This window comes from Glycine soja, chromosome 11 (genome assembly GCF_004193775.1).
Source record: "Glycine soja cultivar W05 chromosome 11, ASM419377v2, whole genome shotgun sequence".
Taxonomy (NCBI): Eukaryota; Viridiplantae; Streptophyta; class Magnoliopsida; order Fabales; family Fabaceae; genus Glycine; species Glycine soja.
The window spans coordinates 10828529-10854987 of NC_041012.1; the positions used below are offsets into that span (position 1 = coordinate 10828529).

The 26459-nt window shown below is 32.5% G+C and overlaps 3 protein-coding genes across 4 annotated transcripts; 1 reads left to right on the top strand and 2 right to left on the bottom strand.

Moving 5' to 3' along the window:
* Positions 1–5379: 5379 nt before the first annotated feature.
* LOC114373649 (probable histone H2B.1) lies at positions 5380–26443 on the bottom strand. 2 transcript variants are annotated; one of them, XM_028331157.1, is made up of 2 exons: positions 26369–26443; positions 5380–5998 (listed from the first exon to the last, which is right to left on the bottom strand). In XM_028331157.1, exons 1-2 carry the CDS (start codon positions 26378–26380, stop codon positions 5564–5566), a joined length of 447 nt encoding a protein of 148 aa, XP_028186958.1. In that variant the 5' UTR covers positions 26381–26443; the 3' UTR covers positions 5380–5563. The 2 variants fall into 2 exon arrangements, with proteins under 2 accessions (XP_028186958.1, XP_028186959.1); XM_028331158.1 differs by lacking the exon at positions 26369–26443 and adding an exon at positions 9822–10335 and having other exon boundaries at positions 5380–5996.
* On the top strand, positions 15366–16298 carry LOC114373650 (probable histone H2B.1). Its single transcript, XM_028331159.1, has one exon. The coding sequence runs from the start codon at positions 15631–15633 to the stop codon at positions 16060–16062; it is 432 nt and encodes a 143-aa protein (XP_028186960.1). The 5' UTR covers positions 15366–15630; the 3' UTR covers positions 16063–16298.
* LOC114373648 (probable histone H2B.1) lies at positions 25702–26459 on the bottom strand. Its single transcript, XM_028331156.1, has one exon. The coding sequence runs from the start codon at positions 26378–26380 to the stop codon at positions 25934–25936; it is 447 nt and encodes a 148-aa protein (XP_028186957.1). The 5' UTR covers positions 26381–26459; the 3' UTR covers positions 25702–25933.

The following is a 26459-nucleotide window of genomic DNA, read 5'->3' on the forward strand; positions in this document are numbered from 1 at the left end:
AGATGTTGGTGTGGTTCAATGTTTATTTTTTGTTGAAAAAGTTCAACCAATTGTGTAAGGGTTATGAACTTGTTGACCATGAAAGTTTTTGCATTGTTACTAATGAAAGTGGTGCCTTCATTAATGTTGCAGATTTGGTTGTTGCAATAAACACAAACGTATGTAGTTGGGTGAGACATAATGGTAGGGGTTAAGATGAATATTTGAAAGTTATTCGAATGTCTTTGGCTAGTAATGGTATTTATAGAATTTGTCAGTTGCGTGCAAGTGTTCACTGTGCAGTCACATGCAATGGTAAATGGCCTCGAGATGCGATAAAGGTTAGTGCGGTAAGCAGAAATAATAAAAAAAAACAACTTTAATCGTTTGCACATGTTTTTGTATGTTGCGTGTAAGTGTTTACTGTGCGGTCACATGCACTGGCAATTGGCATGCAAGCCTGACTAGCACAAGGCCTCAAGATGGGATAAGGATCAATATGGTAACAAAAGATTTTTAAATTCAAAATTATTGGAATTGTTCATAAATTATAAATACGAGGTTTTAAGGGTCGAAAACATAATTGTTTGGATGTTTAGGTAATAATTTGATGTCCTTCGAGAAAATTATGAAATAAATTTGACACATATATTTTTAATGTATTGGAAATAAATTTGATAAATTGCATAACATGATCACTTAAATATAGTTTTAAGGGTCACAAATATTATTTTTTATTTTTTACTATTAATTTGAGGTCTTTCTTGATGAAAGTGTTATACGATATATTTTTTGACGTGAAAACTATGAAATAAATTTACCACAGATATTTTTAATGTAATAGAGATCAATTTCATAAATTGCATAACATGGTCACTTAAACATATTTTTAAGGGTTGAAACATAGTTTTTTTTTATTTTATACTATTAATTTGAGGTTTTTCTTGATGAAACTATTACACGATATTTTTTTATTCTTTGACGTGGAAATTATGAAATAAATTTGTCACAGATATCTTTAATGTATTAGAAATAAATTTTATATATGACATAACATGACCACTAAAACATATTTTTAAAGGTTGAAAACATAATTTGTTTTTATTTGTTACTATTAATTTGAGGTTCTTCTTAATGAAACTATTACACGATATTTTTTTCATTCTTTGATGTGAAAACTATGAAATAATTTTGTCACAGATATTTTTAATGTATTGGGGATAAATTTTATAAATTACATAACATGACCACTTAAACATATTTTTAAGGGTAAAAAACATGGTTTTTTTAATTATTTTTAACTATTAATTTGAGATCTTTTTTTATGAAATTGTTACACGATATATATATTTTTGGATTCTTTGACTTGAAAATATGAAATAAATTTGTCACAAATATTTTTAATGTATAAATAAATTTTATAAATTGCATTACATGGTCACTTAAACATGGCACGACTACTTTAACGTAATTTTGAAAACTACACCAGAAGGATACTTAAACATAATTGATCTCATCATCACAATATTTTATACTTTAATGACCAAGACAATGATCAGTCCCACACAGGGTGGTGGACGACGATTACCTCGCGAATTTCTTCTCTCTTGTATCACTGGTTCTCCCTCATGATGATGATGTTGTTGTTCTGTCTCAAGATTTTGCTACAACTAAAGAACTGTGTCCTTGTTCTCCAAATGAATATGATGCATCAAATTGTTGTAAAAAAGCTAAATTTGATGTCACATAATTTGGTGTAATTAAATCAACACCAAATAAATTGGTCATCCATTTAGGGTTAGTTGTCTTAACTGACTCGCGAGTCTGACCAAAAGTTTGATGAACAAGTGATGGAGTACAGAACGTTGACTCAGGACATGGAACTGGGAAATGTATTTCTTTAACAGTTGTCCTTACAACATGAGGGGTAATTGTTGTGCGAGGATCATTTAGTTGTTGTACAACAGACAAGAACAAAATAGTATTTTGCCTATATCATTACATATACTCTGGTGTATATGTCACTAGTTCTTCAACCCATTGTCCAGTTAAAACATCAATGTGTTTGTTTTTTTAGATATTAATCCACCCTGCATGATATTTCGTCCAAATCACTGTAATGATTTCCTCGAATGTCAATTTGGTGAAGTCGATTAAGATTCAAGGGATCAATAGGGATGTCTTGATGTAGTCTAAATTGTAGCTTGACCCAGTTTGTTTGATTTCATTCCATGATGGGAAAACAAATAATTACAATACATGCATACCAAATGTCCTTGTCTCTGTATGCATGCCTTGGTAGGTGTTCTTTAAATCCTTTATATGGGACCCAAGAAAACAGAAATATATGTTAATAATGTAACATTAGTAAATGTTAATATGTACATATTGATGATGTAGTTGATGATAGTAATATACATGATGGCTCTCCATATGATCTATACCTGACCAATTCACCATGAAGTGTGCCCCTAAGTTCTAATCTACCTTCACTCCATCTAAAATGTAAATGAAACAAAATCACTACTCATTATAATGTTATAATGCGCATCATTGAAATTAAAAATTGTGATTTCATTATTTGTAATAACCTTTTAGCGAGCGGATAAGTTGTTTCGGGTCGTGAGACTCTTGGTGCAATAAAAGACATGCAATACCAAGCTCACGACTGCAATAGTAAGGCACAACCACCCATAACTCTATAACCTCCAATAATGTTGGACACAATTCTATGTATAGGTTTGCTAAACAAGCAGAACCTCAACTATATTTTTTATGTTGTAAGAATCACGTAATAGGTTCAAATACATTACATGAACTTTATTTCCAGATTTATCAAGTATTAAAGCACCACCAATCATGTACATTATGTAAGCTCTACACATGTATTGTAGTTGGTGTATTGTTGGTTCTTTAGGTAATAATGCGCACAAGATGTTAAGCAACCATGTCAGCTTCAATGTGGTTTCCTTACATGCGTTATCTGAAAGGACTTCGCCTTGTAACTCATCGTATAACTCATCTCAATGTAGGAAGTTAGGTCCTGTCACAGCACGACCATCAATCCTAATGCCTAGATGTAGTGCAACATCTTCAAGTGTGATGGTGCACTCACCCCATGGCTGGTGAAAAGAGTGTATTTCAGGCCTCTATCGTTCAACCAATGTAGTGATTACTGTAGAATCAATTATGCACTGTTTGATTAGGACAATATCTTGAAACCCACTAGACAATAATAATGATATAATTTATGGTTATCGTTCAAGTATTGTATAGTAATACGAAGTGATTAAGTCATTATTTGTGGTACATGAATGGTGAACATGTTGATGATGCAATAAAAGTATATGAGGCATCAATTTAAAGTTGGATATTGGTGTTGTTTAGTACAATAGAAGGTTTATTTTACTTCTAATTGAGTTATAGTTGACTTTCTATATATGTGTTACCTTGAACCTAATGATAATGTCATTTCATTTTTGAATTCAGAATGAACCATTATATTCCTATTTGTTGATGAAGTACCATGTGCGGACAACAGTTATTGTTTGTGCTACATTAAAATCACTTATTTAATTTCTACTTGCAAAAATCTAATGTCTATGATCTTGAAACTTCTATTTATCACTAATTATCTATTGTTTTATGTTCATTTCTTTCACTATATATTTAAAACAGAGTACTTATCTTTCAAGAAGAAAAAAACAGAGTACTTATTTATTTTTCATGTTTAGTTGAATTATTTACTTTCTATTTTGGCGCAAGCTAGCATGGTCAAAATGGCGTGAAGTGGTTTATGGTGGACAAACTTACAATATCCTGTAGATTTAACTTCTATTTACTTAAACAAACTTATTCCATTTCCTTAAATAGTTGTTCACTAATACAAGTTGAATTGATTCAAAATTATAAGTACTACCGTAAGAAGCAGATACTTTTGTTAAGGAATAACCAACGAAGTTTTCTTGTCTCTTGACAAGTAGTTAAGGTTAATAGCTATTATTACTAGAACCATCCAATTGTGCTTTGCACAGACAATCACAGTAAAAAGTAAAAAATAAGAAAAAGAGAGGGCTCTTGCACCATAATGGTGTGATTTTTAAAAAAATTATGAAAATGAGTAAATTGTACTTTAAAATATAATTTATTATAAAAAATGGTGATTTAAAGTACGATTTTGTGTTTGAGAAAATTGTTACATTGAATCTGAAATCGTATATGCATATATCATTTCAGTTGTTTAATTTGTTTTTTATTATTAAAAGTTGAAATTGTATCTTAAAATATGATTTCAACATGTGTTTAATTATTTTAGAAATCATAATTTAACATACAATTTCATTAGAAAAAAACTAAAATTATATTTTAACATATGATTTCAATTCTTAGAGAAAAAAATATCTTAAATAAATAAAAAGCAAAATTGTGTTTTAATATACAATTTTTTATTGTGAAATCATATATTAAAGTATGATTTACCTATTTTTGTATTATTTTAAAAAATATACAAATTACGGTAATGATTTAAAAATTCTACTCATTTTCGTGATTAACCCAAAAGACAGCAAGGTGAGAGACTGCATGTGAAGTAAAATAATAATAATAATAATAATTTACATTCCATGAATGAAGGCCGGACATATTTGATATATATAGAAATTAGAGCAAAATACACTCATAAATCTGGAATTGTTTTAAATTGTATATAATACCATTTTTTTTCTATTTCTACACTACTCCCCTTGAGCTCTTCCGGTTTTTAAATTTCTTGGCTCTTCTCGTCACATTATTTCAAATTTATATTGCACCTAAAAGTATGGAATCATATGAAATTTTTTTATCTATAAGAATTAAAGATAAATATCAATAAGTCTACGACAATTTATATATTTTATTCCATCAATCAACTATAAAAAAAATTATTACTTTTTTATATATATTTTCAAAACTTTACATAGGAAAACCGAAAATTTCAATTTAACTATTTATAAAATACACAACTAAAAGCACGTTACATACTTTTGAAATACATAACAACAAGAATGCAACATATAGCACAGATTTCTCATTAAAAAAAAATGGTATTTTAAATTAAAAAGTTTATGTGCTTCTTTCAGCAGTATCTTGACCATAGTGAGTGATTGAACCAACCTTGCGTTCAATTGAACTTAAATACTTCGAAAGTAGAATTCAGTTGAGCGTGCAAAGCAGGTTTCAGGTCATACAAACACAAACACAAAGTCATTAACATTTGCCTAAGTAAACGACAAGAGACACTGGCTCCTACGGCTACCATGACTTTCGCAAGGTTAATCACACGCGTTTCTTTAATTTTTTTCTTCAGTAATAAAATAAATAAAAACTGGAAAAGAAAGAAGAAAAATTATTACTCAAGCAACATATGATAGGGATAATATACGTCTCTGTATTAGCAACTAATTCCATACAAAGAAGGATCAACAAATCCCATATTCTTCACTTACAAATTGCTTTCACCAAAAAGAAAAAATAAACCAACACTTCAACATAAAACATATTCCTAACAGAGACACCTAGATCGAAGCGAAGGGGCATAATAGTCAGTTCAAGAGCTAGTGAACTTGGTGACAGCCTTGGTACCCTCAGAGACGGCGTGCTTGGCCAATTCACCGGGCAGCACAAGCCTGACCGCGGTCTGAATTTCCCTTGAAGTGATGGTGGGCTTCTTGTTGTAACGGGCAAGTCTAGAAGATTCCTGGGCAAGCTTCTCGAAGATGTCGTTGATGAAGCTGTTCATGATTCCCATGGCCTTGCTTGAGATACCAATGTCAGGGTGGACCTGCTTCAGAACCTTGAAGATGTAGATCTTGTATGTCTCCACGCTCTTCTTGTTTCTCTTCTTCTTCTTCCCTTCTCCGCCGGCGCCTCCCTCCTTCGGAAGCTTCTTTCCGGCCTTTGGCTTCTTCTCCGCCGGAGCCTTGTCTCCCACCGTCGACTTCTTCTCCTCCGCGGGCTTCTTCTCCGCTGGCTTCTTCTCTGCCTTTGGTGCCATCACGATCACTCAATTTGGTTCTTTGAAAGGAATAAGGGTTTCGAATTGGGAATTGGGAATTGGAATTTGCTAAAGCCAAGAGCTGTGATTGAGAAGTGGTTGCACCCGATGATTGATATATAAAAGGGTTTTCGCCTTCTCATTCGCTGGGGGAGTTTCGCGCGGATCGATGACGTGGGTCTCTTTTGTATGTTGAATTACGTTTCTCAAAATAAGACGGGAATAGACAGCCCAGATTTATCATTGACACAAAGGGTTGCGGATTGATGAGTTGGCTCTTTAAGGACCCTACAGATAGACGGCTGAGATGCTTCATGCTTATTCTCTTTTTTCTCAAAACTGAATTTCTCCCGGTGGAATTTAATTGCTTTTCACTTTGGTTTTCACTGCGCGCCTAATTGCTCTTTTTTCTTTTTCTTTTTTTTTTTATCTCGCGCGGGTTTTAGTTTTTCTTTTTGCCCACCCTTTTTTACCAGAACGATGGGTTTTATTTTTTAATAAACTTTTGTCGAAACCTTGAGGTAAACATTCTCAATACAAGTTATTCCCCGCACAACGATGACTTTCAAAACAAGTGTAAAATTACTCATTTTTATAAAATCTTAATGATCGGAGACTAAAAATGAATTTTATTTACAGTAAAAAGGTTTTATCAATGGCTTAAGTGTGTAATATATATAATAAATTTATTTACAGTACAAAGGTTTTATCGGAGTACTTTTATTGTAAAAATACAAAAAGGAGAAGAAGTTACTTATAATATGTGGTTTAGAATTTATTCAGAAAAAAAAGGTGGTTTATAATTTAAATTAATTAACTGTTGGAGCTAAACTATTCAATTTTAATTTTTAGTGAAGGATTAGTCTCATAACTAATTTAAAGAATAAAAAATTGTAAAAATACCTAAAATTCTATCCAAAATCAAAAGTTCTAATTACATAGTTATAAAAAATATTGAATTTTACTCAAAATTTGTAGTTCCTCCTTTTCACTCTGTATCTAGAGAGCATGTCGTTTCGCCTATCCTTGTAGGAGACTGGGAATGGGATGGCTTAGAAGAAATGTATGTGAAAACGGCTTGTGTTTCTCCCCTAGCCTGCAGAAGACACTTAATTGTCAGATATCAATTTAAAGTTGATAGTTATGCGAATAATCAGTGCATTAGCGAATGGCGGCAAAAATATCAAATTGGGTTCTTTTTATAAATTTTTTTTATCAAAATGAGTCTGTTTTGTAATTATTTACTTTATGAGTCACTTTTTTTACTATAATGCGTCTATCCAAAGAACGTTCCACTATAAGCTGACACGTGACATGACGTGACGAGGTGACAGAGGAGGTGGGATAGGGGGAGGAAATGGTGGTCTGCCAGGCACGATCACTAGTGGTGGCGAGCCGGACACTTCCTTCTTCCCTATAAGATCTCTCTTCCTCCGTTTTATTTGCGCTACGAAATCATTAAAATGAATTAACATCAACAAATTACTCAAAATAAATTAAATTACTGTCATAACAAATTATTACTTCACACACTCATGATGCAAAATAATCCGCATTTATTTTTAACGTCTATGTAATTTTTGCCTATTAAAAAAATATACCAACAACATCAATAATTATGAGCTTAACTAATAATAATAATAATGTGGTGGACATAAAAACTACTACAATAAATAATTGTTGTCATCAACAAACAAATATAACATATATAAACATAACATAACTTTAACCAAAAATTAAATTATTAAGTTACAAAAAATTACTATTTATCACAAAAAAATATAAACAAAATTAGTATTTCATTTTATAGTCCGTGTCAATTTGTTTATACACCTACAAAATATAATCATTATTATCATCAATAGAATAAATATTAAATAATGCTATAATATATCAAACATAAAAAATATTTACTAGTTTTGAGTAAAATTTCTGACAGTAATTTAATTTATTTTGAGTAATTTGTTGATGTTAATTTATTTTAACGATTTTGTAGCGCGAATGAAACGGAGGACAAGGGGTTTCATAGGAAAAAAGAAAGTGTCAGGCTGACCAACACTAGTGGCCCCGCTTGACAACTAGTGGTCGTGCCTGGCAGACCACCACTTCCTCCCCCTGTCCCACCTTCCCTGTCATCTAGTCACGTCATGTCACGTGTCAGCTTCTCATGGAACGCGCTCCTCGAATAGATGTGTTGTAGTAAAAAAAAGACTCAAAGAATAAATAATTACAAAACAGACCTATTTTGATATAAAAAAAATTGTAAAAAAAACCCAATTTGAAATTTTTGCGACGAATGGCCGTGCTTTTTGTTTTCACTCGCCTAGATTTCTGTGTGCGTCATCATTCATTAACTAAGTTGTTTGTTGCGGGTCTTCTTCAGCTTCTTTCATTTCTCCTTTTTTTTTAATATCAATAATAATTGCACTTTGCAGCTTTTGAGTTTTGATAATTCACCTTAAATGTTCAATTTTAACTGTTAGTTTTTTCATTTTGTTTTGCAATGCAGGCCTTTCCTATGATACCAATGAACCGGTTCTCAGAGATGCCTCTGAACAACATGGTGAAATCATTGAAGGTAAAATCAAAGATCTTTTTTCTCTTATTTTGGGTCCCAAATTGATTATATATCACTGATTTAAAAATATACGGATTTATTGGCTAAAAACCTTGCTTCTATAATTCTATTTCACCCAACATCATTATATGTGGACCTTCTTCCTTGTCATCTCACAGATACTCAATGACATACCCATTCAGACGGTGGGTTATGCACTTAAATTAATAAAATTGATTCATTTGTTTTTTTATAATTTATTATAATAATTTAAATCATAATTATTTTTTATAAACTAATTTTTTCCGTAAGTTTTACTATAACTAAATTTATTATAACCAGCTTTATTACAATCAAATTTATTAAAAATAAATAAACAAAATATAATTTATTAATATTATAAATATTACTAAATAAATAAATATAAAATAATGAAACAAATAACAATATATGTAAAAATAATAATAATTTTAACACTTATTATTCCAACAGTTAAAATTTCAATACTAATAACATTTAAAGTAAAATCAAATTACTCTTTTCAATTCAATTGATTTTAATCAAATTTATAAATTTACACCCGTGATCAAACTTAAATATAAATATTTTTAATCAATTCAATTCAATTTTAATTTAAATATATAAATAATTCAACTCAAATTATTTGAATTCATTTAAATTAATTATGATTTTCATGTCATAAACCCAAGTACTTGATAAAACCTGAACACCAAATTCCCTAGAAAACGGACCTAGCTAATTATACCATTGAATCACATCATAATTATATATACTCAACATTTATCTTCATAACAATTACAATATCACATTAGGCAACCATACTTAAAATTGTTTTGATTTAATATTTAGCCAATTTACAGAATAATTAACGGTTTACATCCAAATTAAAAAACGGGGGAAAATCTTTTAAAGGTCATCGTCGTATACTGAACATTGAACACAAAGAAGATGGGCATACAAATAAACATTTTTAAAAAGGAATATCGACCTCGAACGAAGTTAGAGAGACAATCACGAGTACATAAAATAGTCAAAACAGCCATTCCATGTATCAAATTACCCCTATACGATCGATTCTACCATTTCCATACACAGAGGATGAACCTAATCCCAATACTTCAATTACAAATAATAATAAAAAAGTTAACTGTTCAAATCTAAGCATAGGTCGCTAGATCTAACAGAAACACATGAAGAAAAACAAGAGCCAGGCAAAGATATTTTGTTCAAGAGCTAGTGAACTTGGTGACGGCCTTGGTACCCTCAGAAACGGCGTGCTTGGCCAATTCACCGGGCAGCACAAGCCTGACCGCGGTCTGAATTTCCCTTGAAGTGATGGTGGGCTTCTTGTTGTAGCGGGCAAGTCTAGAAGATTCCTGGGCAAGCTTCTCGAAGATGTCGTTGATGAAGCTGTTCATGATTCCCATGGCCTTGCTTGAGATACCAATGTCAGGGTGAACCTGCTTCAGAACCTTGAAGATGTAGATCTTGTATGTCTCCACGCTCTTCTTGTTTCTCTTCTTCTTCTTCCCTTCGCCGCCGGCGCCTCCCTCCTTCGGAAGCTTCTTTCCGGCCTTTGGCTTCTTCTCCGCCGGAGCCTTGTCTCCCACCGTGGACTTCTTCTCCTCTGCGGGCTTCTTCTCCGCTGGCTTCTTCTCTGCCTTTGGTGCCATCAGGATTTGGTGCTTCTAACGGAGTGAGAGTTTTGAATTGGGAGAATAAAGAGTGGGTGAAATTGTGAAAGACAGATGGATGCAACGATGATTAATATAGGAAAAGGTTTTCGTGTTCTTATTGGCTAAGGGGTTCTCGCGCGGATCCTTGACGTGGGTCTAGCATTGAGTAGACTGAGATGCGGATTGATCTGGCGCTTGATGGACGGCTGAGATGCTTTTTCCTCAAGACTGGAATTTGGAGCCTCTCTTCTTTTCACTTTTCAATGCGCGCCCAAATGGATATCTCCCTCGGCTTCCTCAGGCGCGGTTCAGTCAATGCTATGCAAATTTTGTTTTTATAAGTTTTTTTTTTTTCTTACTTTCTCTTCAACAAAACAAACAAAAATAGATTATCAATAGGTTTTTTTTTTTCATTTCCATCCTTTCCAAACGGACCGTAATGTTGCAATCTTTCTTGTTTTAAGTATATAACATTAATGCAATGCAATAATTCATTCATTCTTATTAATTTATTGGATTTTATCCACTAAATTAATAAGAATAAATGAATACAAATGTCATTTAAATTCATGAAAATGTAATATGTGTCACTTTAATTTCGTCATAAAAACCTTTGATTAAAGTTAATGTTCATTTTTTGTGAAATTATCTATGTATGTGATAATTGATGATATACATGACACTATGATGCATATGTAACAGCTAACGGCATGCAAGTAATAGTCCATTTGGAGATCAAAATGGCATAATTGAACTATTGTTTGTCATCCACATGTGTGTGATTAATTATTACGTGTTTTAAATTATCATGTGTAATTCATGTATGTACTTTCAACTCACACATAAGTGGATAACATGTCACGTAGTAATCAATATTAGCTTTAACAAAAAAAAAAATTAACCGTAAGACTAAAATAACAAATAAAAATACATTTTGAATGACTTCAATGACATTTTTGTACTTTTAAAAACTTAAGTGTAAGTGAATTACACTTATTAATGGGACTAAAGTGAGAAATCACCCTTAATTTATTTTATTGCATTTGTCACTTGTGTTTTGGTAGATACTAGTTGAGTGACCGTAAGATACACGAACTAATTGTATGTAAAATTGTCAATTGCAGATCGAGGTTCAGCAAAATGAAATAAAACACAAAGGGCTCCTAAATTAAAATTGCAAAATAAATCATTTATAACTATATAAAAATAAAAATGTCAAATGTTTCAAAATTTAAGATTAAATTAACTAATTAAATAAAATTTGTTCTAGTGCACATTATCTTAACAAAATAACTGACCAAGAGATCAAATGTAGCATTTCAATAATATAAATTAATGACAAATAAATAATAAATAAGAAACAAATAATAATTTCCTTACAAATTGATTTTAGACATCAATTTCATTCATATAAAAATATTTTTATTTAAATTATTATTATTATTATTATAAATTATTAAAAAATCACCATATTAGTTGAATCACTGCAAAATCAATCAATATCTAAGTGATTCCTGCTGGTTTGTTTGATCTCTAAATGAGATAGCTTTAATTACTTTGATAATCCTTTTCTAAGATATATAAGAATTGTTATATATTTTCTTTAAATCATGTAACATGCTCTGATTTTTAAAAAGATGCAAGCTTTCATTTTCTCTTAATTCCTGGTCGTTTGTTAGAACTCCGAATGAGATAGCTTCAACTACTTTGATAAAAAAAAATCTAAGATATATAAGAATATTGCTATATATTTTTTTCTAAATTATGTAAAGTGATGGGGATTAGGAAAATTTTTGACAAAATCGTTGTAATTTTTCTTGTTTAAGATGAATTAGTTGAGTAGATTTACTATCATCACTTTTTTTAGACACTTCAATTAAGACCTTAACCAATTAAACATATTTACTATTAAAATTAGGGGTGGACATGGATTATATTTTTTAAAATTTAATCCAAGTTCAAACTGTATCCATTTAAATGGATATGGATCTTAATATATGATTTGGATTTATTTTAAATTGATTTGGAACCGGTTTTAAACCATAAAAATCAGTTTAGTTTTAAAACCAAATTTTAAATTTGATTTATGGTTTACAACTAGTTTTAGAATCGAATCTGAACCCAAAAACAAAAACAAAAATTGGTGAATAGCCCAAAAAAACCTTTAAAACCAGTTTATGGTTTGAATTTGAAATAATAGTGCGTCTAAAATTGTTATAAAGTTAATTTTTTCATAATTTTTTTTCACTTTGCAATGTTGGGTGGGAACGAATTGAATTATCAAAAAAGGCTTAGGGTCCATTTGATACACAGTGAGACAAATTTGAGCTCCAAGACAAATTTGTATATTCTTCTTTCTTTGATGAACATTGGACATCACAATAAAAATAAAGTAAAATTTACAAGAATATCATTTTTAAAATTAATTATCTAAAGCCTAAAATTCCTCATCTTCTTACTTCCTTCACCCATCTCAAATTGTTTCAGTGAAGTTTTTTTTTTTTGTGGTACATTCAAAAATTTTAAGCAAAGAAACAAAAACTTTACTTTTCTTGCATCAAGAAGCCGAAAAAATTAGCAACATATTACTTCTGACACAACAAGAAGCCAAAAAAATCCCAATTCTTTATTAAAATCGACTTCAAACCATAAATCAATTCCAAACCACAAATAAAGTTTTTTCACATCAACCTCTGCGTAAGTAGTAGTTTTACCTTGGCCTTGACAACAACATCTTCAAATCAACATCGGCTAGAGCTTTTGCAACTTGGTCTCAATTAGACTATCTTCAGTCATATTTAGTATATGCATCATCAACTTGACCTCAGTTAGAGTATCTTTGATTTAGGCTCAACCAAGAACGTTCGTTTTAAATATTTTTCCATGTCAATTTGTTGAGATGAGCATGGACTGAATTTTTAAAAATCTAATCAAAATATCCAATTCATATCTAATTAAATGCACTGGATTTAAAATCACAGAAAATGAATTTAAAGTGACTTGGATTGGTGTGGTTTGTTGATAAGAATAAAAAAAGAGGGGTTGAATTGATTCTTTGAAAGATTATTTCTCAATTGATAATATTTGATAAGAGTATATTAAAAATTAATGGAACATTCATTAACCAACTTAAAAGAGTTATAGTGATTTATGCAATCCATATTTGATCCAAGTCACAAGTATTAAATGGAAAATATGGGCAACCAATATACAACACAATTATATATAGGTCTAAGACTTCACCAAAAACAAAAATACATAGTTAAAGAGATCAAGGCACAAATGTTTTATACAAAGGTTTATCATGTACATAGTTTGATGGACAATGGACAATATAAAAAAACAATACTATTAAATTTACTAAAATATCATTTTTAAATATTAATTATTTTAAAATAATTTATATTATTATTATATTAAAGCATTAAAAAACTTACACCATTTTCATAACCCTTCACCCATTTACTGCACTATATTTTGAAATGGGTGAATTCTAAAATATCACAAGTGTGTCTCTCCATGCATGGTTGGGAGTGGTAGTTCAAAGGAAGAGAACCTTTTTTTTTTGGAAGTGTGTAGACCTTTCTTACATTGTAAATTGGTATGTTAACTCCAAAAAACAACAAATCTCTCCGGCACAACAACGAACATCACAAATAACTCTTCCACGCATACAAGATGCTTTGTTTTCTTATTATTTATTAGCAAATGTAAATCTTTATTGTGGGGAGGATTCAAAAGAAATTAACCATGTAAAGGAGGAAACCACCGTAGAAGTGTGAGAAGGAAGACAACTACAAAGATGCTATAGAGAACAAATGGGAGAACATGTGAAAGAGAGATAAATATAAAAAATAATTTTGACTTTTCATTATTTTATTGTGCAATGGACACAAAATTATTGTTAACTAAATGGTCTGAATAACTTAAGAAAGAGGTGGATTTAGTTACTATGAAAATTGTTTATACCCAACCGTGAATCCTAAAGGAATGTATGTGTGTATATTGGTGTAACTTTGATAACTATTACACTATTTTATAACTTTTAACTTGATAATATTTTCTTCAAATTCATCTTTGGATTGAAAGTTCATTTCACATATATCACATATATAAAAATTTATATTAATTTAAATTTATTTGTTACCTCTTTCATATAAATTAAAATCGACGTAATATAAATCTTTCAAAAGATACTGAAATATGAATCATTTGATTGCCTTTTTATTATTGTTTAATTTTGACACAAATAATCTTAGTAATAGGTAGATATACTTTGAGTTAAGAAGAAAGACAATACTTATTACTATAGTAGAGTTGTTCTAGTATTATAGTAGCATTATCCTAACCCTACGTTCATCGCATACAACATATTGAATCTACTTAAAGCTATTTGTTCTAGGAAACATTTATTTTATATTCATCTCTAAGATTTTCTTCATAGACAAAATAAGCTCACGTTTTCTTAGAAGTAGATAGATTTTGCCCAAAAAAACTTTTCATTTTAGTTTAGCTCTGTAAATTTTAGAACTCGTGTTAATCTCTTATTTTACAAAGTTATTCATTTGAATCCTTTATATTTTTCATGATCATTTTGCATAAATAAATCAAATGAATGGTTTGTAAAATTAAGAACTAATTCAAGATTTTTAAAATCTTGACAAATAATTTTATTTGTTCATACAATTTAATGGACTAATCACTAATGGGAAACATTAAGAACATCGTGCCACAGAGCTTGAGTTATCGACTAAAGTTGTAGGAATTCTTACATTTGTTAATAACGTGACATCTACAACTCAAACTTCACAAATGCACAATTATTCATGAATATCAGTTAGATATTTACTAAAAAAATATAAAAATAGATTAAAAATACTTTAACTGTCATTTTTATTGATTCACTATAGTAATATATTTTTAACATTCTTCATTAAAGGAATTATTAATATTGTCTTAATTTAAATTACTAAACATATTTTAAAGTTTCGTTTGATTTCGAAGGTAAGCCGCGCATGTAAGTCACTAATGAATGGGAGGGAGATACTCATTTGGGCGCGCAACCAAAACTGAGAAGTGAAAAAGGGAGATTCCAGTTTTGAGGAAAAAGACAAAAATATCTCAGCCGTTCATCTACATGGTCCTTAGATCGCCACTCATCAATCCGCATCTCAGTCTACAAAAATGCAAGATCCACGTCACCGATCCGCGCGAAACGCCCCTAGCCAATAAGAACACGTAAACCTTTTCTATATTAATCACCGCTGCAGCCACTTCTCATTCACAACTTCGCCCACTCTTCATTCTATCAATTCCAATCACCAATTCAAAACCCTTCTTCCCTTGGAACAAATTGAGAGATCGTGATGGCACCAAAGGCGGAGAAGAAGCCCGCAGAGGAGAAGAAGTCCACGGTGGGAGACAAGGCTCCGGCGGAGAAGAAGCCAAAGGCCGGAAAGAAGCTTCCGAAGGAGGGAGGCGCCGGCGGAGAAGGGAAGAAGAAGAAGAGGAACAAGAAGAGCGTGGAGACATACAAGATCTACATCTTCAAGGTTCTGAAGCAGGTTCACCCTGACATTGGTATCTCAAGCAAGGCCATGGGAATCATGAACAGCTTCATCAACGACATCTTCGAGAAGCTTGCCCAGGAATCTTCTAGACTTGCCCGCTACAACAAGAAACCCACCATCACTTCGAGGGAAATTCAGACCGCGGTCAGGCTTGTGCTGCCCGGTGAATTGGCTAAGCACGCCGTCTCTGAGGGTACCAAGGCCGTCACCAAGTTTACTAGCTCTTAAACTGTTGTTTATGGGCTTGTTGCACGCCCAAGTCTGTTCTATGTATCTGGACACCTATGTTCAGATTTTAATCAATTGTAGGGGTGGTGATATAGTATAGTGTAGCATATTGTTGGTACGGTACATTGAATTGCTGTTGAGAATTAATACATTTGAGATTCTCTAACTTATTCGCTTATGCAATTTTTATAGATGTTGATTACTTGAGTTATGATAATCTATCAACTTGTTTTTCATTGTAGTCTTAGTATGTTCCGTTAAAAAAAAATACTTGAGTTCTGCTATCTGGTACAAAAATAACATGCTGGCTTTTTGATGATTCACTAGCCGGTAACCAATGTAGACGCACTGGTTGCATTTGTTGACGATTTACATTTATAATTATTTCTCTTAAATAAATAAGATAGCATATTAGATAACATGAATGATGGGTATCTAAATTAAATTAAAAGATAAAATAATAATTAAAACTTAAATATGTATATCATACAATTATTTTCCTTTTATTATATGTTATTGAATTTTGGCATTTGTTTCATATAACAAAGTAAATGTCATGCTTGACCGCTAACAACCCATGCACCAAGCAACAAATGAATAAGGTATTTCTAGTAGCAAAATTGCGCGAGCAAATCGAGTTCATTTGTTGTCTTTGTTGTTTAATTAATAATATTGATCCATATTTAATTAATAAATAAATACTTTAGGAGTCTGACTGCCACAATTTGCTATGTAACACATCCTTTTTGTTTACATCGTATAGATTTATTTTGAATCATATTCATTGGAATATCAAGAGGAAAGAAGACTTATTTTAATGGTAATTGTGATAATAATATAACGTGTGAGTTGAGGATCTCTCAAAAAGATTTTTTTTTTCCCTGAAATTTGTTGAGGACAAACATAGATAGCGAGTTAGGAAGCATTCAATCGTGACCCAGAATAGTTAGAGTAGCTGGAAACATCAAAAAAGGGGGAAAGGAAGAAATTTTTTTAAAACAAGATCTCCCAAAATCAACGCCTAAGGGAAGAAGATTTGAACTTGCCATATCTAAATAACAGCTCCGTGTGTGCCCCCGGCCTCCTTGCATGTAGAAGTTTGAAATCTGAAACGTTGCTTGAAACACTACAACAACCATGAGATTACGAGAGGGGAGGTGCTAGAGCTCATGAGTGTGGATGAGGAAGATGAAAGGGAGTTATTAAAAAAAATTAATTTAAGAGAAAAGAACAAATGTTTTTTTTACAGGTGGGATTAGGTTTTGAATTTTGAAAGAGAAGAGTGAGGGACCTCATCTTTTTGCCAACCTCTCCTTTCTTCTTCGGGGATCAGATTTAGGATGAGGACAAAAGATTCAAATAATATAGATTTATCTCAAAAATTGTATACGTCAAAATTTGAAAAGGTGTTAGAGGAATCATGCTTATCAAATAATTTGGGTTTTAGTGTTGATGAATTATGTATTAAGGGTTGAGGGATTAAATAATTTGGTTTAAGGTTTAACATAATAATCTACTTAGGTCAATAATTTAATATTCACATACTACAAAAACGAAAATAAATAAAAAGCTTATCAAATAATACTAAATAATAGACATTGTTCAATCATATTGCATATATAATTCATATAAAACTTAAAAAAATGTAACAATCTTCATACATTCGGCGTGCACTGCTTTCGTCTCGATCGAACATATACATTCCTTTGCATAGTCACACCCCTGATGATCCTAAGGCACTCCTCGATCACAGTGTATGCTTCAGTTCCTTCAGTAACTACCCTCAGGTTGATCAAGTGTTCCAACCTTTCTACTATTGCTTGAGAAGCCTCCTACGACATTGATAACAAGATAAAAAGTAAACATTTGATGCATGACACATAAAATGACTAACATTGAGAACTCAAAATATATTATCCCAGTGCATGTCGAGGCATGTCTACATCAGTAGGTGTAGAAGGAGGTGGTTCTGCCATAGTCAATGCGTCGACCGGCTACTGAGGAGGAACTGGTTCAATAAGTGTATCATTGTGCACCACAGGTGGATGTCTAGGAGGATCCCCAACCTATGTCGGACACATGAAAGGATGAGATATCATATAGAACCACTCCATGTAGTCTGCTGCACATTGTCTAGGAGCAACACAACTCTGACCTACCGGTGCAAGGTATTCAAAGAAGTACATCTATCTATCATCAATCTCCTCTATAGATAAAAATGGGACAGTAGAGGTTGGAGGAATGGTTTGCACATAACCAAACTGTTGCACAACCCTTTCTAGTCAATGTATGACAATAGATATACCCCATCAGATTTGTCCACAAAATAATGAGATCAACTCAAATTCTTTGAATATACGGTGGTCACTATAAGGGATCCAACACACAACATCGGACATCAATCTATTCAACTGCTTACAATACGTCGACATTGGTAATCCCTTCCCAGACTTCCAATAGCAAGTACGTGGTTTCCTCTCATGATAATCTTTAGTAGCAATACAAAAAGCAATAGTAGGAAAATATTCGTAGATCGAACACTGCACATATTTGAAAAACAAAAAAATCGAAACAATACTCAATATAAACTACAAAACTAAAAATTAAATTTAAAATAAATTATAAATATCTATAAAAGTGTGATATATCCTGCAAGTTGTCTGGCGCTACTCTTTGACGCATCATTCAAATTGTCACATATATACACCAATGCAGCAGCTCCCTATGCATAGCTTCCATTCTGCGTCAAGTGACAAAATGCGTCCAAGAATACCACATGCATGCGTGTGGTACTCTTGTTATCAAAAAGTGTGCAACCTAGTAGATGAATATGCTCAAGCTGCCACAGTTCACTGTGCTGCGTCACATTTGCTGTGATATATGTCTCGCAGCCAGGATAGCCGAACATATGCCTCAAGGCATTGAAATGTCTCATGTCTTGCTTCTTGTGAACTGACTTTAAGCAACTTCACTAACAAGTCCACGACTTGGTCTACATGAAGAGCATCAAAGGTATGGAAGACACCTGTAATGGGCAGATGTAGCAACGATGCCACATCATTGACGGTGATAGTGACCTCTCCTACTGGAAGATGGAAACTACTAGTTTCCTTATGTCACATCTCCGCCAAAATAGATATAAGTCCCTTGTCATTAGTGTCTAAAGAACATGCTATCTGAAAACTTAATCTTGTGGCAGCCACTATGTCTTCAGTCTCTAGAGCAGACCTTCCAAATTTCTCTACCTTCCTTCCATGGGAGGACAACTTCAACTTAGGACGTTCCTGAAAATAAATATTTAAACCATTTCAACTTAAATAAAAAATAGTTATGAAAATGTTATATACTTAAAAAAATACATCTATATTCCAAATTGTGACCGTCACATGATGAACATAGTTCGTCAAAATTGATGTATCGTGAGACCCACTTGGAAAATCCTAGGCATCAACAACTACATCATCAGTAATTGACTCCTAAGGCTGCTCATGGATCTCTTCAACTGCATGATTCACATGCTCAACATCCTCAGCAACAGGTGCATCTACCTATGGTCTACATGCATATGTTGTTGTCCTTAACTGTTGAAGGGCTTCATCCGCATTACCACTAACTTCTATCACTAAGACTCCTCCTATAACCTTGTTTAAAGCCCGACGCAATCATCTGGTTCTAACCTTAATATGCACATTTAAACAGTAATAACAATTAATGTCATTGTTCAAATAATGATTCAATAAATTACTATCTAATAATTCATAAATAAAAACTTTATTATTTTTTAAATAACTTTTTTATTATTTTTATATATTCATAAATGAATACAAATCTTTTTTCAAATTTATACACTTCACATCACTAATTCCAGTAAACTTAAATTAATGACCAAAATCTAATTACAATTTTTTTTATTAAATAACTATTTCATTTTTTTACAAATTAGTATTTCAATATCTTTAAATATTTTTAAACAAATGAAGAAATTTTAAATTTATACTTCCAAACAATATTTATATAAATATTTAATATATGGGTTAACAATATATATATATATATATATATATATAACTATATCAATAAAAAAATTGTAATTTAAAAATTTATACATTTTTTTGTTAAACTAAATTGTCATATATATACTAATAAAAATTTGAAATTTATGATATTTAACAAATTTATAAAAAAACTTTTTTAAATAGCAAATATAATTAAATTACTTATATTTTAATAATAAATAAATAACAATACTATTTATAATTTCATATTACATAAAAAATTCTTAAATTATTTATTAAAAGCCAACTTAAAAGTAAATATAATTAATTAAATAAGAACACATAAAAAATATACAACAATATTTATTTATTAAAAAATTATTTTTACAACAAAAATATTAATTTATTTTTAATCAAAAAAATGATTCATTTATTATTTTATAAAATATTAAATTAAAAAATAAAAAATTATACCTAAAATATTATACAATTGTAAATCCATATTAATTATACAAATTTTCAATCCACTGTCAAATGCGAAACAACAAGAGGGGCGGAGACGAACGACTTACGGTGGAGACGATGACGAAGTTGACGTCGACGGCAAGGGCACTCACTGGCGGTGTGGCACGAACGGAGGGACGAACAGCGGCCTCTTGACAGTGCGAGGAAGCAAAACGCTGAAGTGCAGAAGAAGAAAAGAAACAGTAGCGGAACACGTGAGGAAGAGGGAGAGCGAGAGAGACAGTTTTTAAAATTTTAAGTAAAGAACATTTTGGTTACTTCACTTAAAGTTAGGTGTATCATTAATTTTAGTGGACGCACAAAGAAAAACCCAAAGTATGGAACAAATCTAAAGATACCAATTTCAACCCATAACAAAATATCCCAAACTATCTATCAACCATCTTCACTGCGTCACCGGATCGACCTCAATTCGACGCGTCCAAGTCGGTTTGGCATTCCAGCTCTCTCCTTTGACGCCCTACGTTTAGGTCCCTCTCTCCTAACATCCAATTTTGTTATTGCAATCTAATTGTTGATTTGGTTTCGAGGAAAAGTTGGTTAGATATTATTTCGCATTGCAATTTTCCTTTGAGCTTTTCATTTCACTTGTAGCTGAAAGCGTATTCTTGGCCTGAAATAGTGTTTGTTCCTATGTTTAAGGAGTGTGTGTGTGTGCGTGTACCATTACAATACATTGAACTTTGGCATTAACTATATACTTTATTTCCTCTTGGTGCAGACGTTGGGAATAAGACATGCGTTTCCTGCCTTTAATCTTTGACAACAATTGTTTTCATTTCATCCTTCTAACCATTTTGACCACATTGGTTCATTTTACTGCTCTATTGAATACTGAATAGAGTTGGCTTCTTTAGTCTTGGGCTTCAAATAGGAGCATTAGTTTACAAGAGTCTGAACCTCAAGCTGAAAATACTGAAGTCCTAAAGATGAACTGATTCATTGCATTTACTATCATTTGAATTCAGTCATGAAAAACTTGATGAATTAACCATACTTACAAACTGTGAAATTTGATTTTTTGACCGATAAATTTATTTTGGCTGCTGGAATACACTTGCAGATCAGATTAGAAGTAACTTAACCCATTGTACGACCAACAAACTACTCCAAGTCCAAGAAGGAAATTAAATGTCCTCTGTTTCACTCTTAAGTTGTCACTGATGGGGAGTGGGATGGCTCAGAAGAATTGTATGTGAAAATGGTTTGTCCTTCTAATTCTCCACTACCCTAGTGTGTGGAAAACACTTTATTGTGTTTCGGGTATGAATTGAAAGTTCACAGTTATGCGTATCATCAGTGCATTAGTGTGTCGCAGCACTCTTCTTTTCCCTTTACCTCAATTTCTATGCACACGCCACCATTCAACAATTAAGTTGTTTGTTGCAGGTGTTCTCCAACTTCTTTAATTTTTTTAATTACTAACTATAATTGCAGTTTTTGAGTTTTGTTATTTAATCTAGCTATTTTCCATTTTAACTGTTTCGTTTTTGGAATAAAGGGCTTTCCTATGACGCCAATGAACTGATTCTCATAGATGCCTTTAGGCAACACAGTGAAATCATTGAAGGTGAAATCAAAGATCTTTTTCTTGTATTTTGGCTTTCCTAATTTGTTATATATATAAGTATGTTGCAACCATGGTTGTCAAACTCTAGAGTTAACTCATAAACTCTTACGAGTTTAAGAATCTACTTGGTCCACGCAGGCTAACTCGCATTCAAACTCATTTTTTAGCAGACTCAGACTAGACTCGATAGACTTGGACTAAACTCGTGCTAACTCGCGAGTCTAGACCGAGTCAAACGAGTTTGCTTGGAAAAAAGATTAACATGAAACTACGTCGTTTGGTGCATTTTTCTTAGGTCAATTTGGGTGTTTAGGGTTGTCATTTTTTCTTTGTTTGCGTGACCCTGAAACGAACCCACCTTGATCCTTTTTGCTTCATCTGTTCTCTCTCTATCTCCCAATCTCTCCCAATTCACGATTTGGTTCTTCAATTATTCAGGAAGTCACAATTTCTTTCAGACCCAGAACATCACGACTCGCTAATCTTCTCTCATATCGTGATTTGTTTGAAGGTGAAGGTAATGTTTGCTTCACTTCAAGGCACGGCTTGCTTGCTTCACTTTACTCCCAATTGTGATTTGCTTCCAAGTGAAGGCTCGAGCGCGCATCTGTTGGAACCATGTAAGCTTCTTTAGTCTCTGACTTGGTGTAGTTTGTTTTATTATGCATTTATGTGCTTTAAAATATTGTTAAAATGTTGAATTGGTATGATATTTATAGGTAATTTACTACTATTTTTGTTTGAAGTAGACTCTTACAAGTCTACAGAGCTTCCATGAGTCTACGTAGATTCTCGGTTTTGACAACCATGGTTGCAACCAATTCTTTATTTTTCCTTTTGCAGCTAAAGTAATGTGATCACGTGACTGGGAAATCAAGAGGGTATGGATTTGTTCGCTTCATTTCTGAAACTACTGCCACCACAACTCAAAGAAATGAATGGCCAGATTTTTATTTTTTATTTTCCCAATTTTTTTAATATGACCTCACTTGTATATCATTGTCTTAAAATTATGTGGGTTTTTTGGCTGAAAATTTTGCTTTTATTTCATCTAACATTGTTATATTTGCATCTTGTTCCTTATTGTTTCAGATACTGGACGGCAGACGCATTCAAGTGAGTTATGCACACAAAGGGTAGCCACCAAGTGTGGCAACAATTCATAAGAGTTCACATTTGCAATATATTAAATTTCTAACCTTGATTCTAGAAGTCCATATTCTTAGTTTTTAGTCGTTCAACAAATTTTCTACTTAGTGGCCTTCTAGATATTCTCATTTTGTGGATAGTTCAAATTGATGTTCCTTGTCCTTGAAAGACTAAAATACGATCATTGACCATTCATCTTTAATTTGGGGCTCAGCTATTTCCCTGTTTGTTTCTTGTGATTTTTTGCCGTTAATTGTTACTGGCAGCAGAATGATGATGGCTGTAGCAGTTTGAAACTTGTGCATTGTCTCCCATTCTATTTTCAGGCTGTGTTTTGATTGGTTGATTTATGTGGAATGGAAGGGAGTGAAATGTAGTGAGATTAAATTTCATTGTTTGGATATGGGTAAAAAAATGATGGAACATACATATATCATCAATTACCATTGTTTTTTCTCAATTTTCTTCCCTTCCACATTGGGTAGAATGAGATGGAACAAAGAGTCTGAAATTTTATAAAATTATTTGTCTGTGCTTACCCTCTAATTACTCTCATTCAATGCCTCTCATGACATAAAATGAAGCAGCCACTTGACTTAGAGAGCTGAGAGCTCCAATGCTCCATCACTATTTCAATGTTTGTGATCCGCTGCACCTCCCAAGGTAATTTTCCCCCTTCCTCTTATTCTTTGTAATTCACGAGCATTGTTGCCTGCTGTCACTTGTTCAGCCATATTTTCTTTATCCTCTAATTAGAACGAAAGAAAGAGTAAGACTTTAGGATATCGCTGGGTTTGACAATTCTTCATTTGATGCTACCTTATATGTGCCACAATGTGGGCATTCCTCAAATGTAAGCAAAATTTAATTGGACAGCATTTTATGTTTGGCAAATTCACACTTTGAAAGTATTTGGTGTAGTTACCGATCTTTGGACATATACAAGTCGAGCTTGATATTTAGGGCAGACAACAACCCTTTTTTAATGAGATTTTCTTAGAGACACATTATGTTCATGTTACAAGCATTTTCTGGTTTTCTGCAACTAACGTTTCTGATTTGGATTTTTTGTATATACAACAGTAGATCAAGTTTTGAACATCTTAGGTTATACTTTGTGCCTTTATATAGTTCTGATCAAAGGGATTAAAAGGAAATTCTTACAATGATTAAATCCGATTTGTGGTATGAATGCGGGAGAAAGTGAAGTGTGCTGTTAAATGTTGTTACCTTTTGTTAGTTTGATTGGTACTGTTAGATGTTTTAAGTGACTGTGTTCTTTCTAAAAATGGATTGGCGCTTGTGTATGTTTTAATGCAATTACACCCTCTAATGCAGCACTAATCGGTCCAAATCTCTTCACATTACACCCTTTAATGCAGAGATTCCTTGGCAATGCCCTCTCAAACTGACTTGCAACCTATTAGCAGGCGTATCTAGCTGTGAAAAAAGGGGTAGACTACGTGTACATACTGATTTAGACTAAATTTTAGTCTATAGTGACTAGTCTCTGTAAAATTAAAATCTTTTGGTAAATCTCTGTTTTACAAAAGTCATTCATTTTAATCCTTACATTTTCACTGTCATTTTGCATCCAAAAGAAATAAAGTGAATGCTGGTTTGTAAAGTTAAGAACTAATGAAAGATTTTTAAAATCTGAAGAATTAAAATGTCTCGTTCATACAATTTCAAGGACTAATGGAATCCATTAAAAATACCATGCCAAAAATTAAAAGCTTGAGGCGTCAATAAAAGTAGTTGTATTAATTCACATCGATTAATAAAGTAAAGGTTGTTTATTTGAGTCCAAATTGAGAGATGAGACCCAATAGTTCATGAATAAATTATTATAGTGACTCCAGAATCCAGATATAATTTTGAAATCTGAACCTGTCAAAGCTTGAAAGAGTAGAATGGGCTACGTGCTCAAAATTCTGTGAAAAACAAATATAATTACTTGAATGTTACCATCAACAAACAAGATACAATATTTCAGGCCTTGATTACACAGCCATCGAAAATTCCTACTAAAAATTGCTTTTTGTTTTCTAAATTCTCTTGGAAAGATTTTATAAAATAGTAAAACAATTTATTGCAATCAACAAACCTATCAATCGCCTATTAAAAAAATCAACCTATCCATCAAATGTAAGAAAACAAGAAAATACACGGAATATCCGGTTCAGTTTTCAAAACGATCGATCAAGAGGTCTCCTAGAATCAACAAATCTTGGCAATATAGCATGCAACACTGCGCCTTCATTGTTAGACACACGCCTTCAACAAACATCAACTATAGTTAATCGATTAGGGAAAATGATTCCTATACGATAAATGTTACAGTTTTCAAAAGATTTGCACACTATTAATAACTAACTGGAAAGTACAAGCAAACAAATATCCGAAAAAACAATTATTAACGAATGGCCGATTGGAGATTCTTGAAAGTATAATACTAAACAATACTGCGTTCCTATATAATCAATACATCTTGCCACTTCAATACACAAAAGGATCAACCCAAGACCATTCTTTCAATTACAAATCCTATCAAACAAAAAAAAGTCTACTACTGATTAAAATCTCAAATTGGGACAGAAAAGAGTCTTAGAAAAGCGATAAGATAGCTAATTCAAGAGCTAGTGAACTTGGTGACAGCCTTGGTACCCTCAGAAACGGCGTGCTTGGCCAATTCACCGGGCAGCACAAGCCTGACCGCGGTCTGAATTTCCCTTGAAGTGATGGTGGGCTTCTTGTTGTAGCGGGCAAGTCTAGAAGATTCCTGGGCAAGCTTCTCGAAGATGTCGTTGATGAAGCTGTTCATGATTCCCATGGCCTTGCTTGAGATACCAATGTCAGGGTGAACCTGCTTCAGAACCTTGAAGATGTAGATCTTGTATGTCTCCACGCTCTTCTTGGTTCTCTTCTTCTTCTTACCTTCTCCGCCGGCGCCTCCCTCCTTCGGAAGCTTCTTTCCGGCCTTTGGCTTCTTCTCCGCCGGAGCCTTGTCTCCCACCGTCGATTTCTTCTCCTCCACAGGCTTCTTCTCTGCTGGCTTCTTCTCTGCCTTTGGTGCCATCACGATTTGGTGCTTCGAACGGAGTTAGGGTTTTGAATTGGAAAATGGAATTTGGTAAAGCAAAAGAGGGATTGAAGTT

What these genes read in the sequence shown, in the direction of transcription:
- LOC114373649 (XM_028331158.1), bottom strand. Translation starts at nt 10,261, where the DNA reads ATGGCACCAAAGGCAGAGAAGAAGCCAGCGGAGAAGAAGCCCGCAGAG. An exon ending in GCCGTCACCAAGTTCACTAG is followed by an intron (nt 5,997 to 9,821) that starts CTCTTGAACAAA and finishes GGCACCAAAGGC; the next exon opens with AGAGAAGAAGCCAGCGGAGA.
- LOC114373650 (XM_028331159.1), top strand. Translation starts at nt 15,631, where the DNA reads ATGGCACCAAAGGCGGAGAAGAAGCCCGCAGAGGAGAAGAAGTCCACG.
- LOC114373648 (XM_028331156.1), bottom strand. Translation starts at nt 26,380, where the DNA reads ATGGCACCAAAGGCAGAGAAGAAGCCAGCAGAGAAGAAGCCTGTGGAG.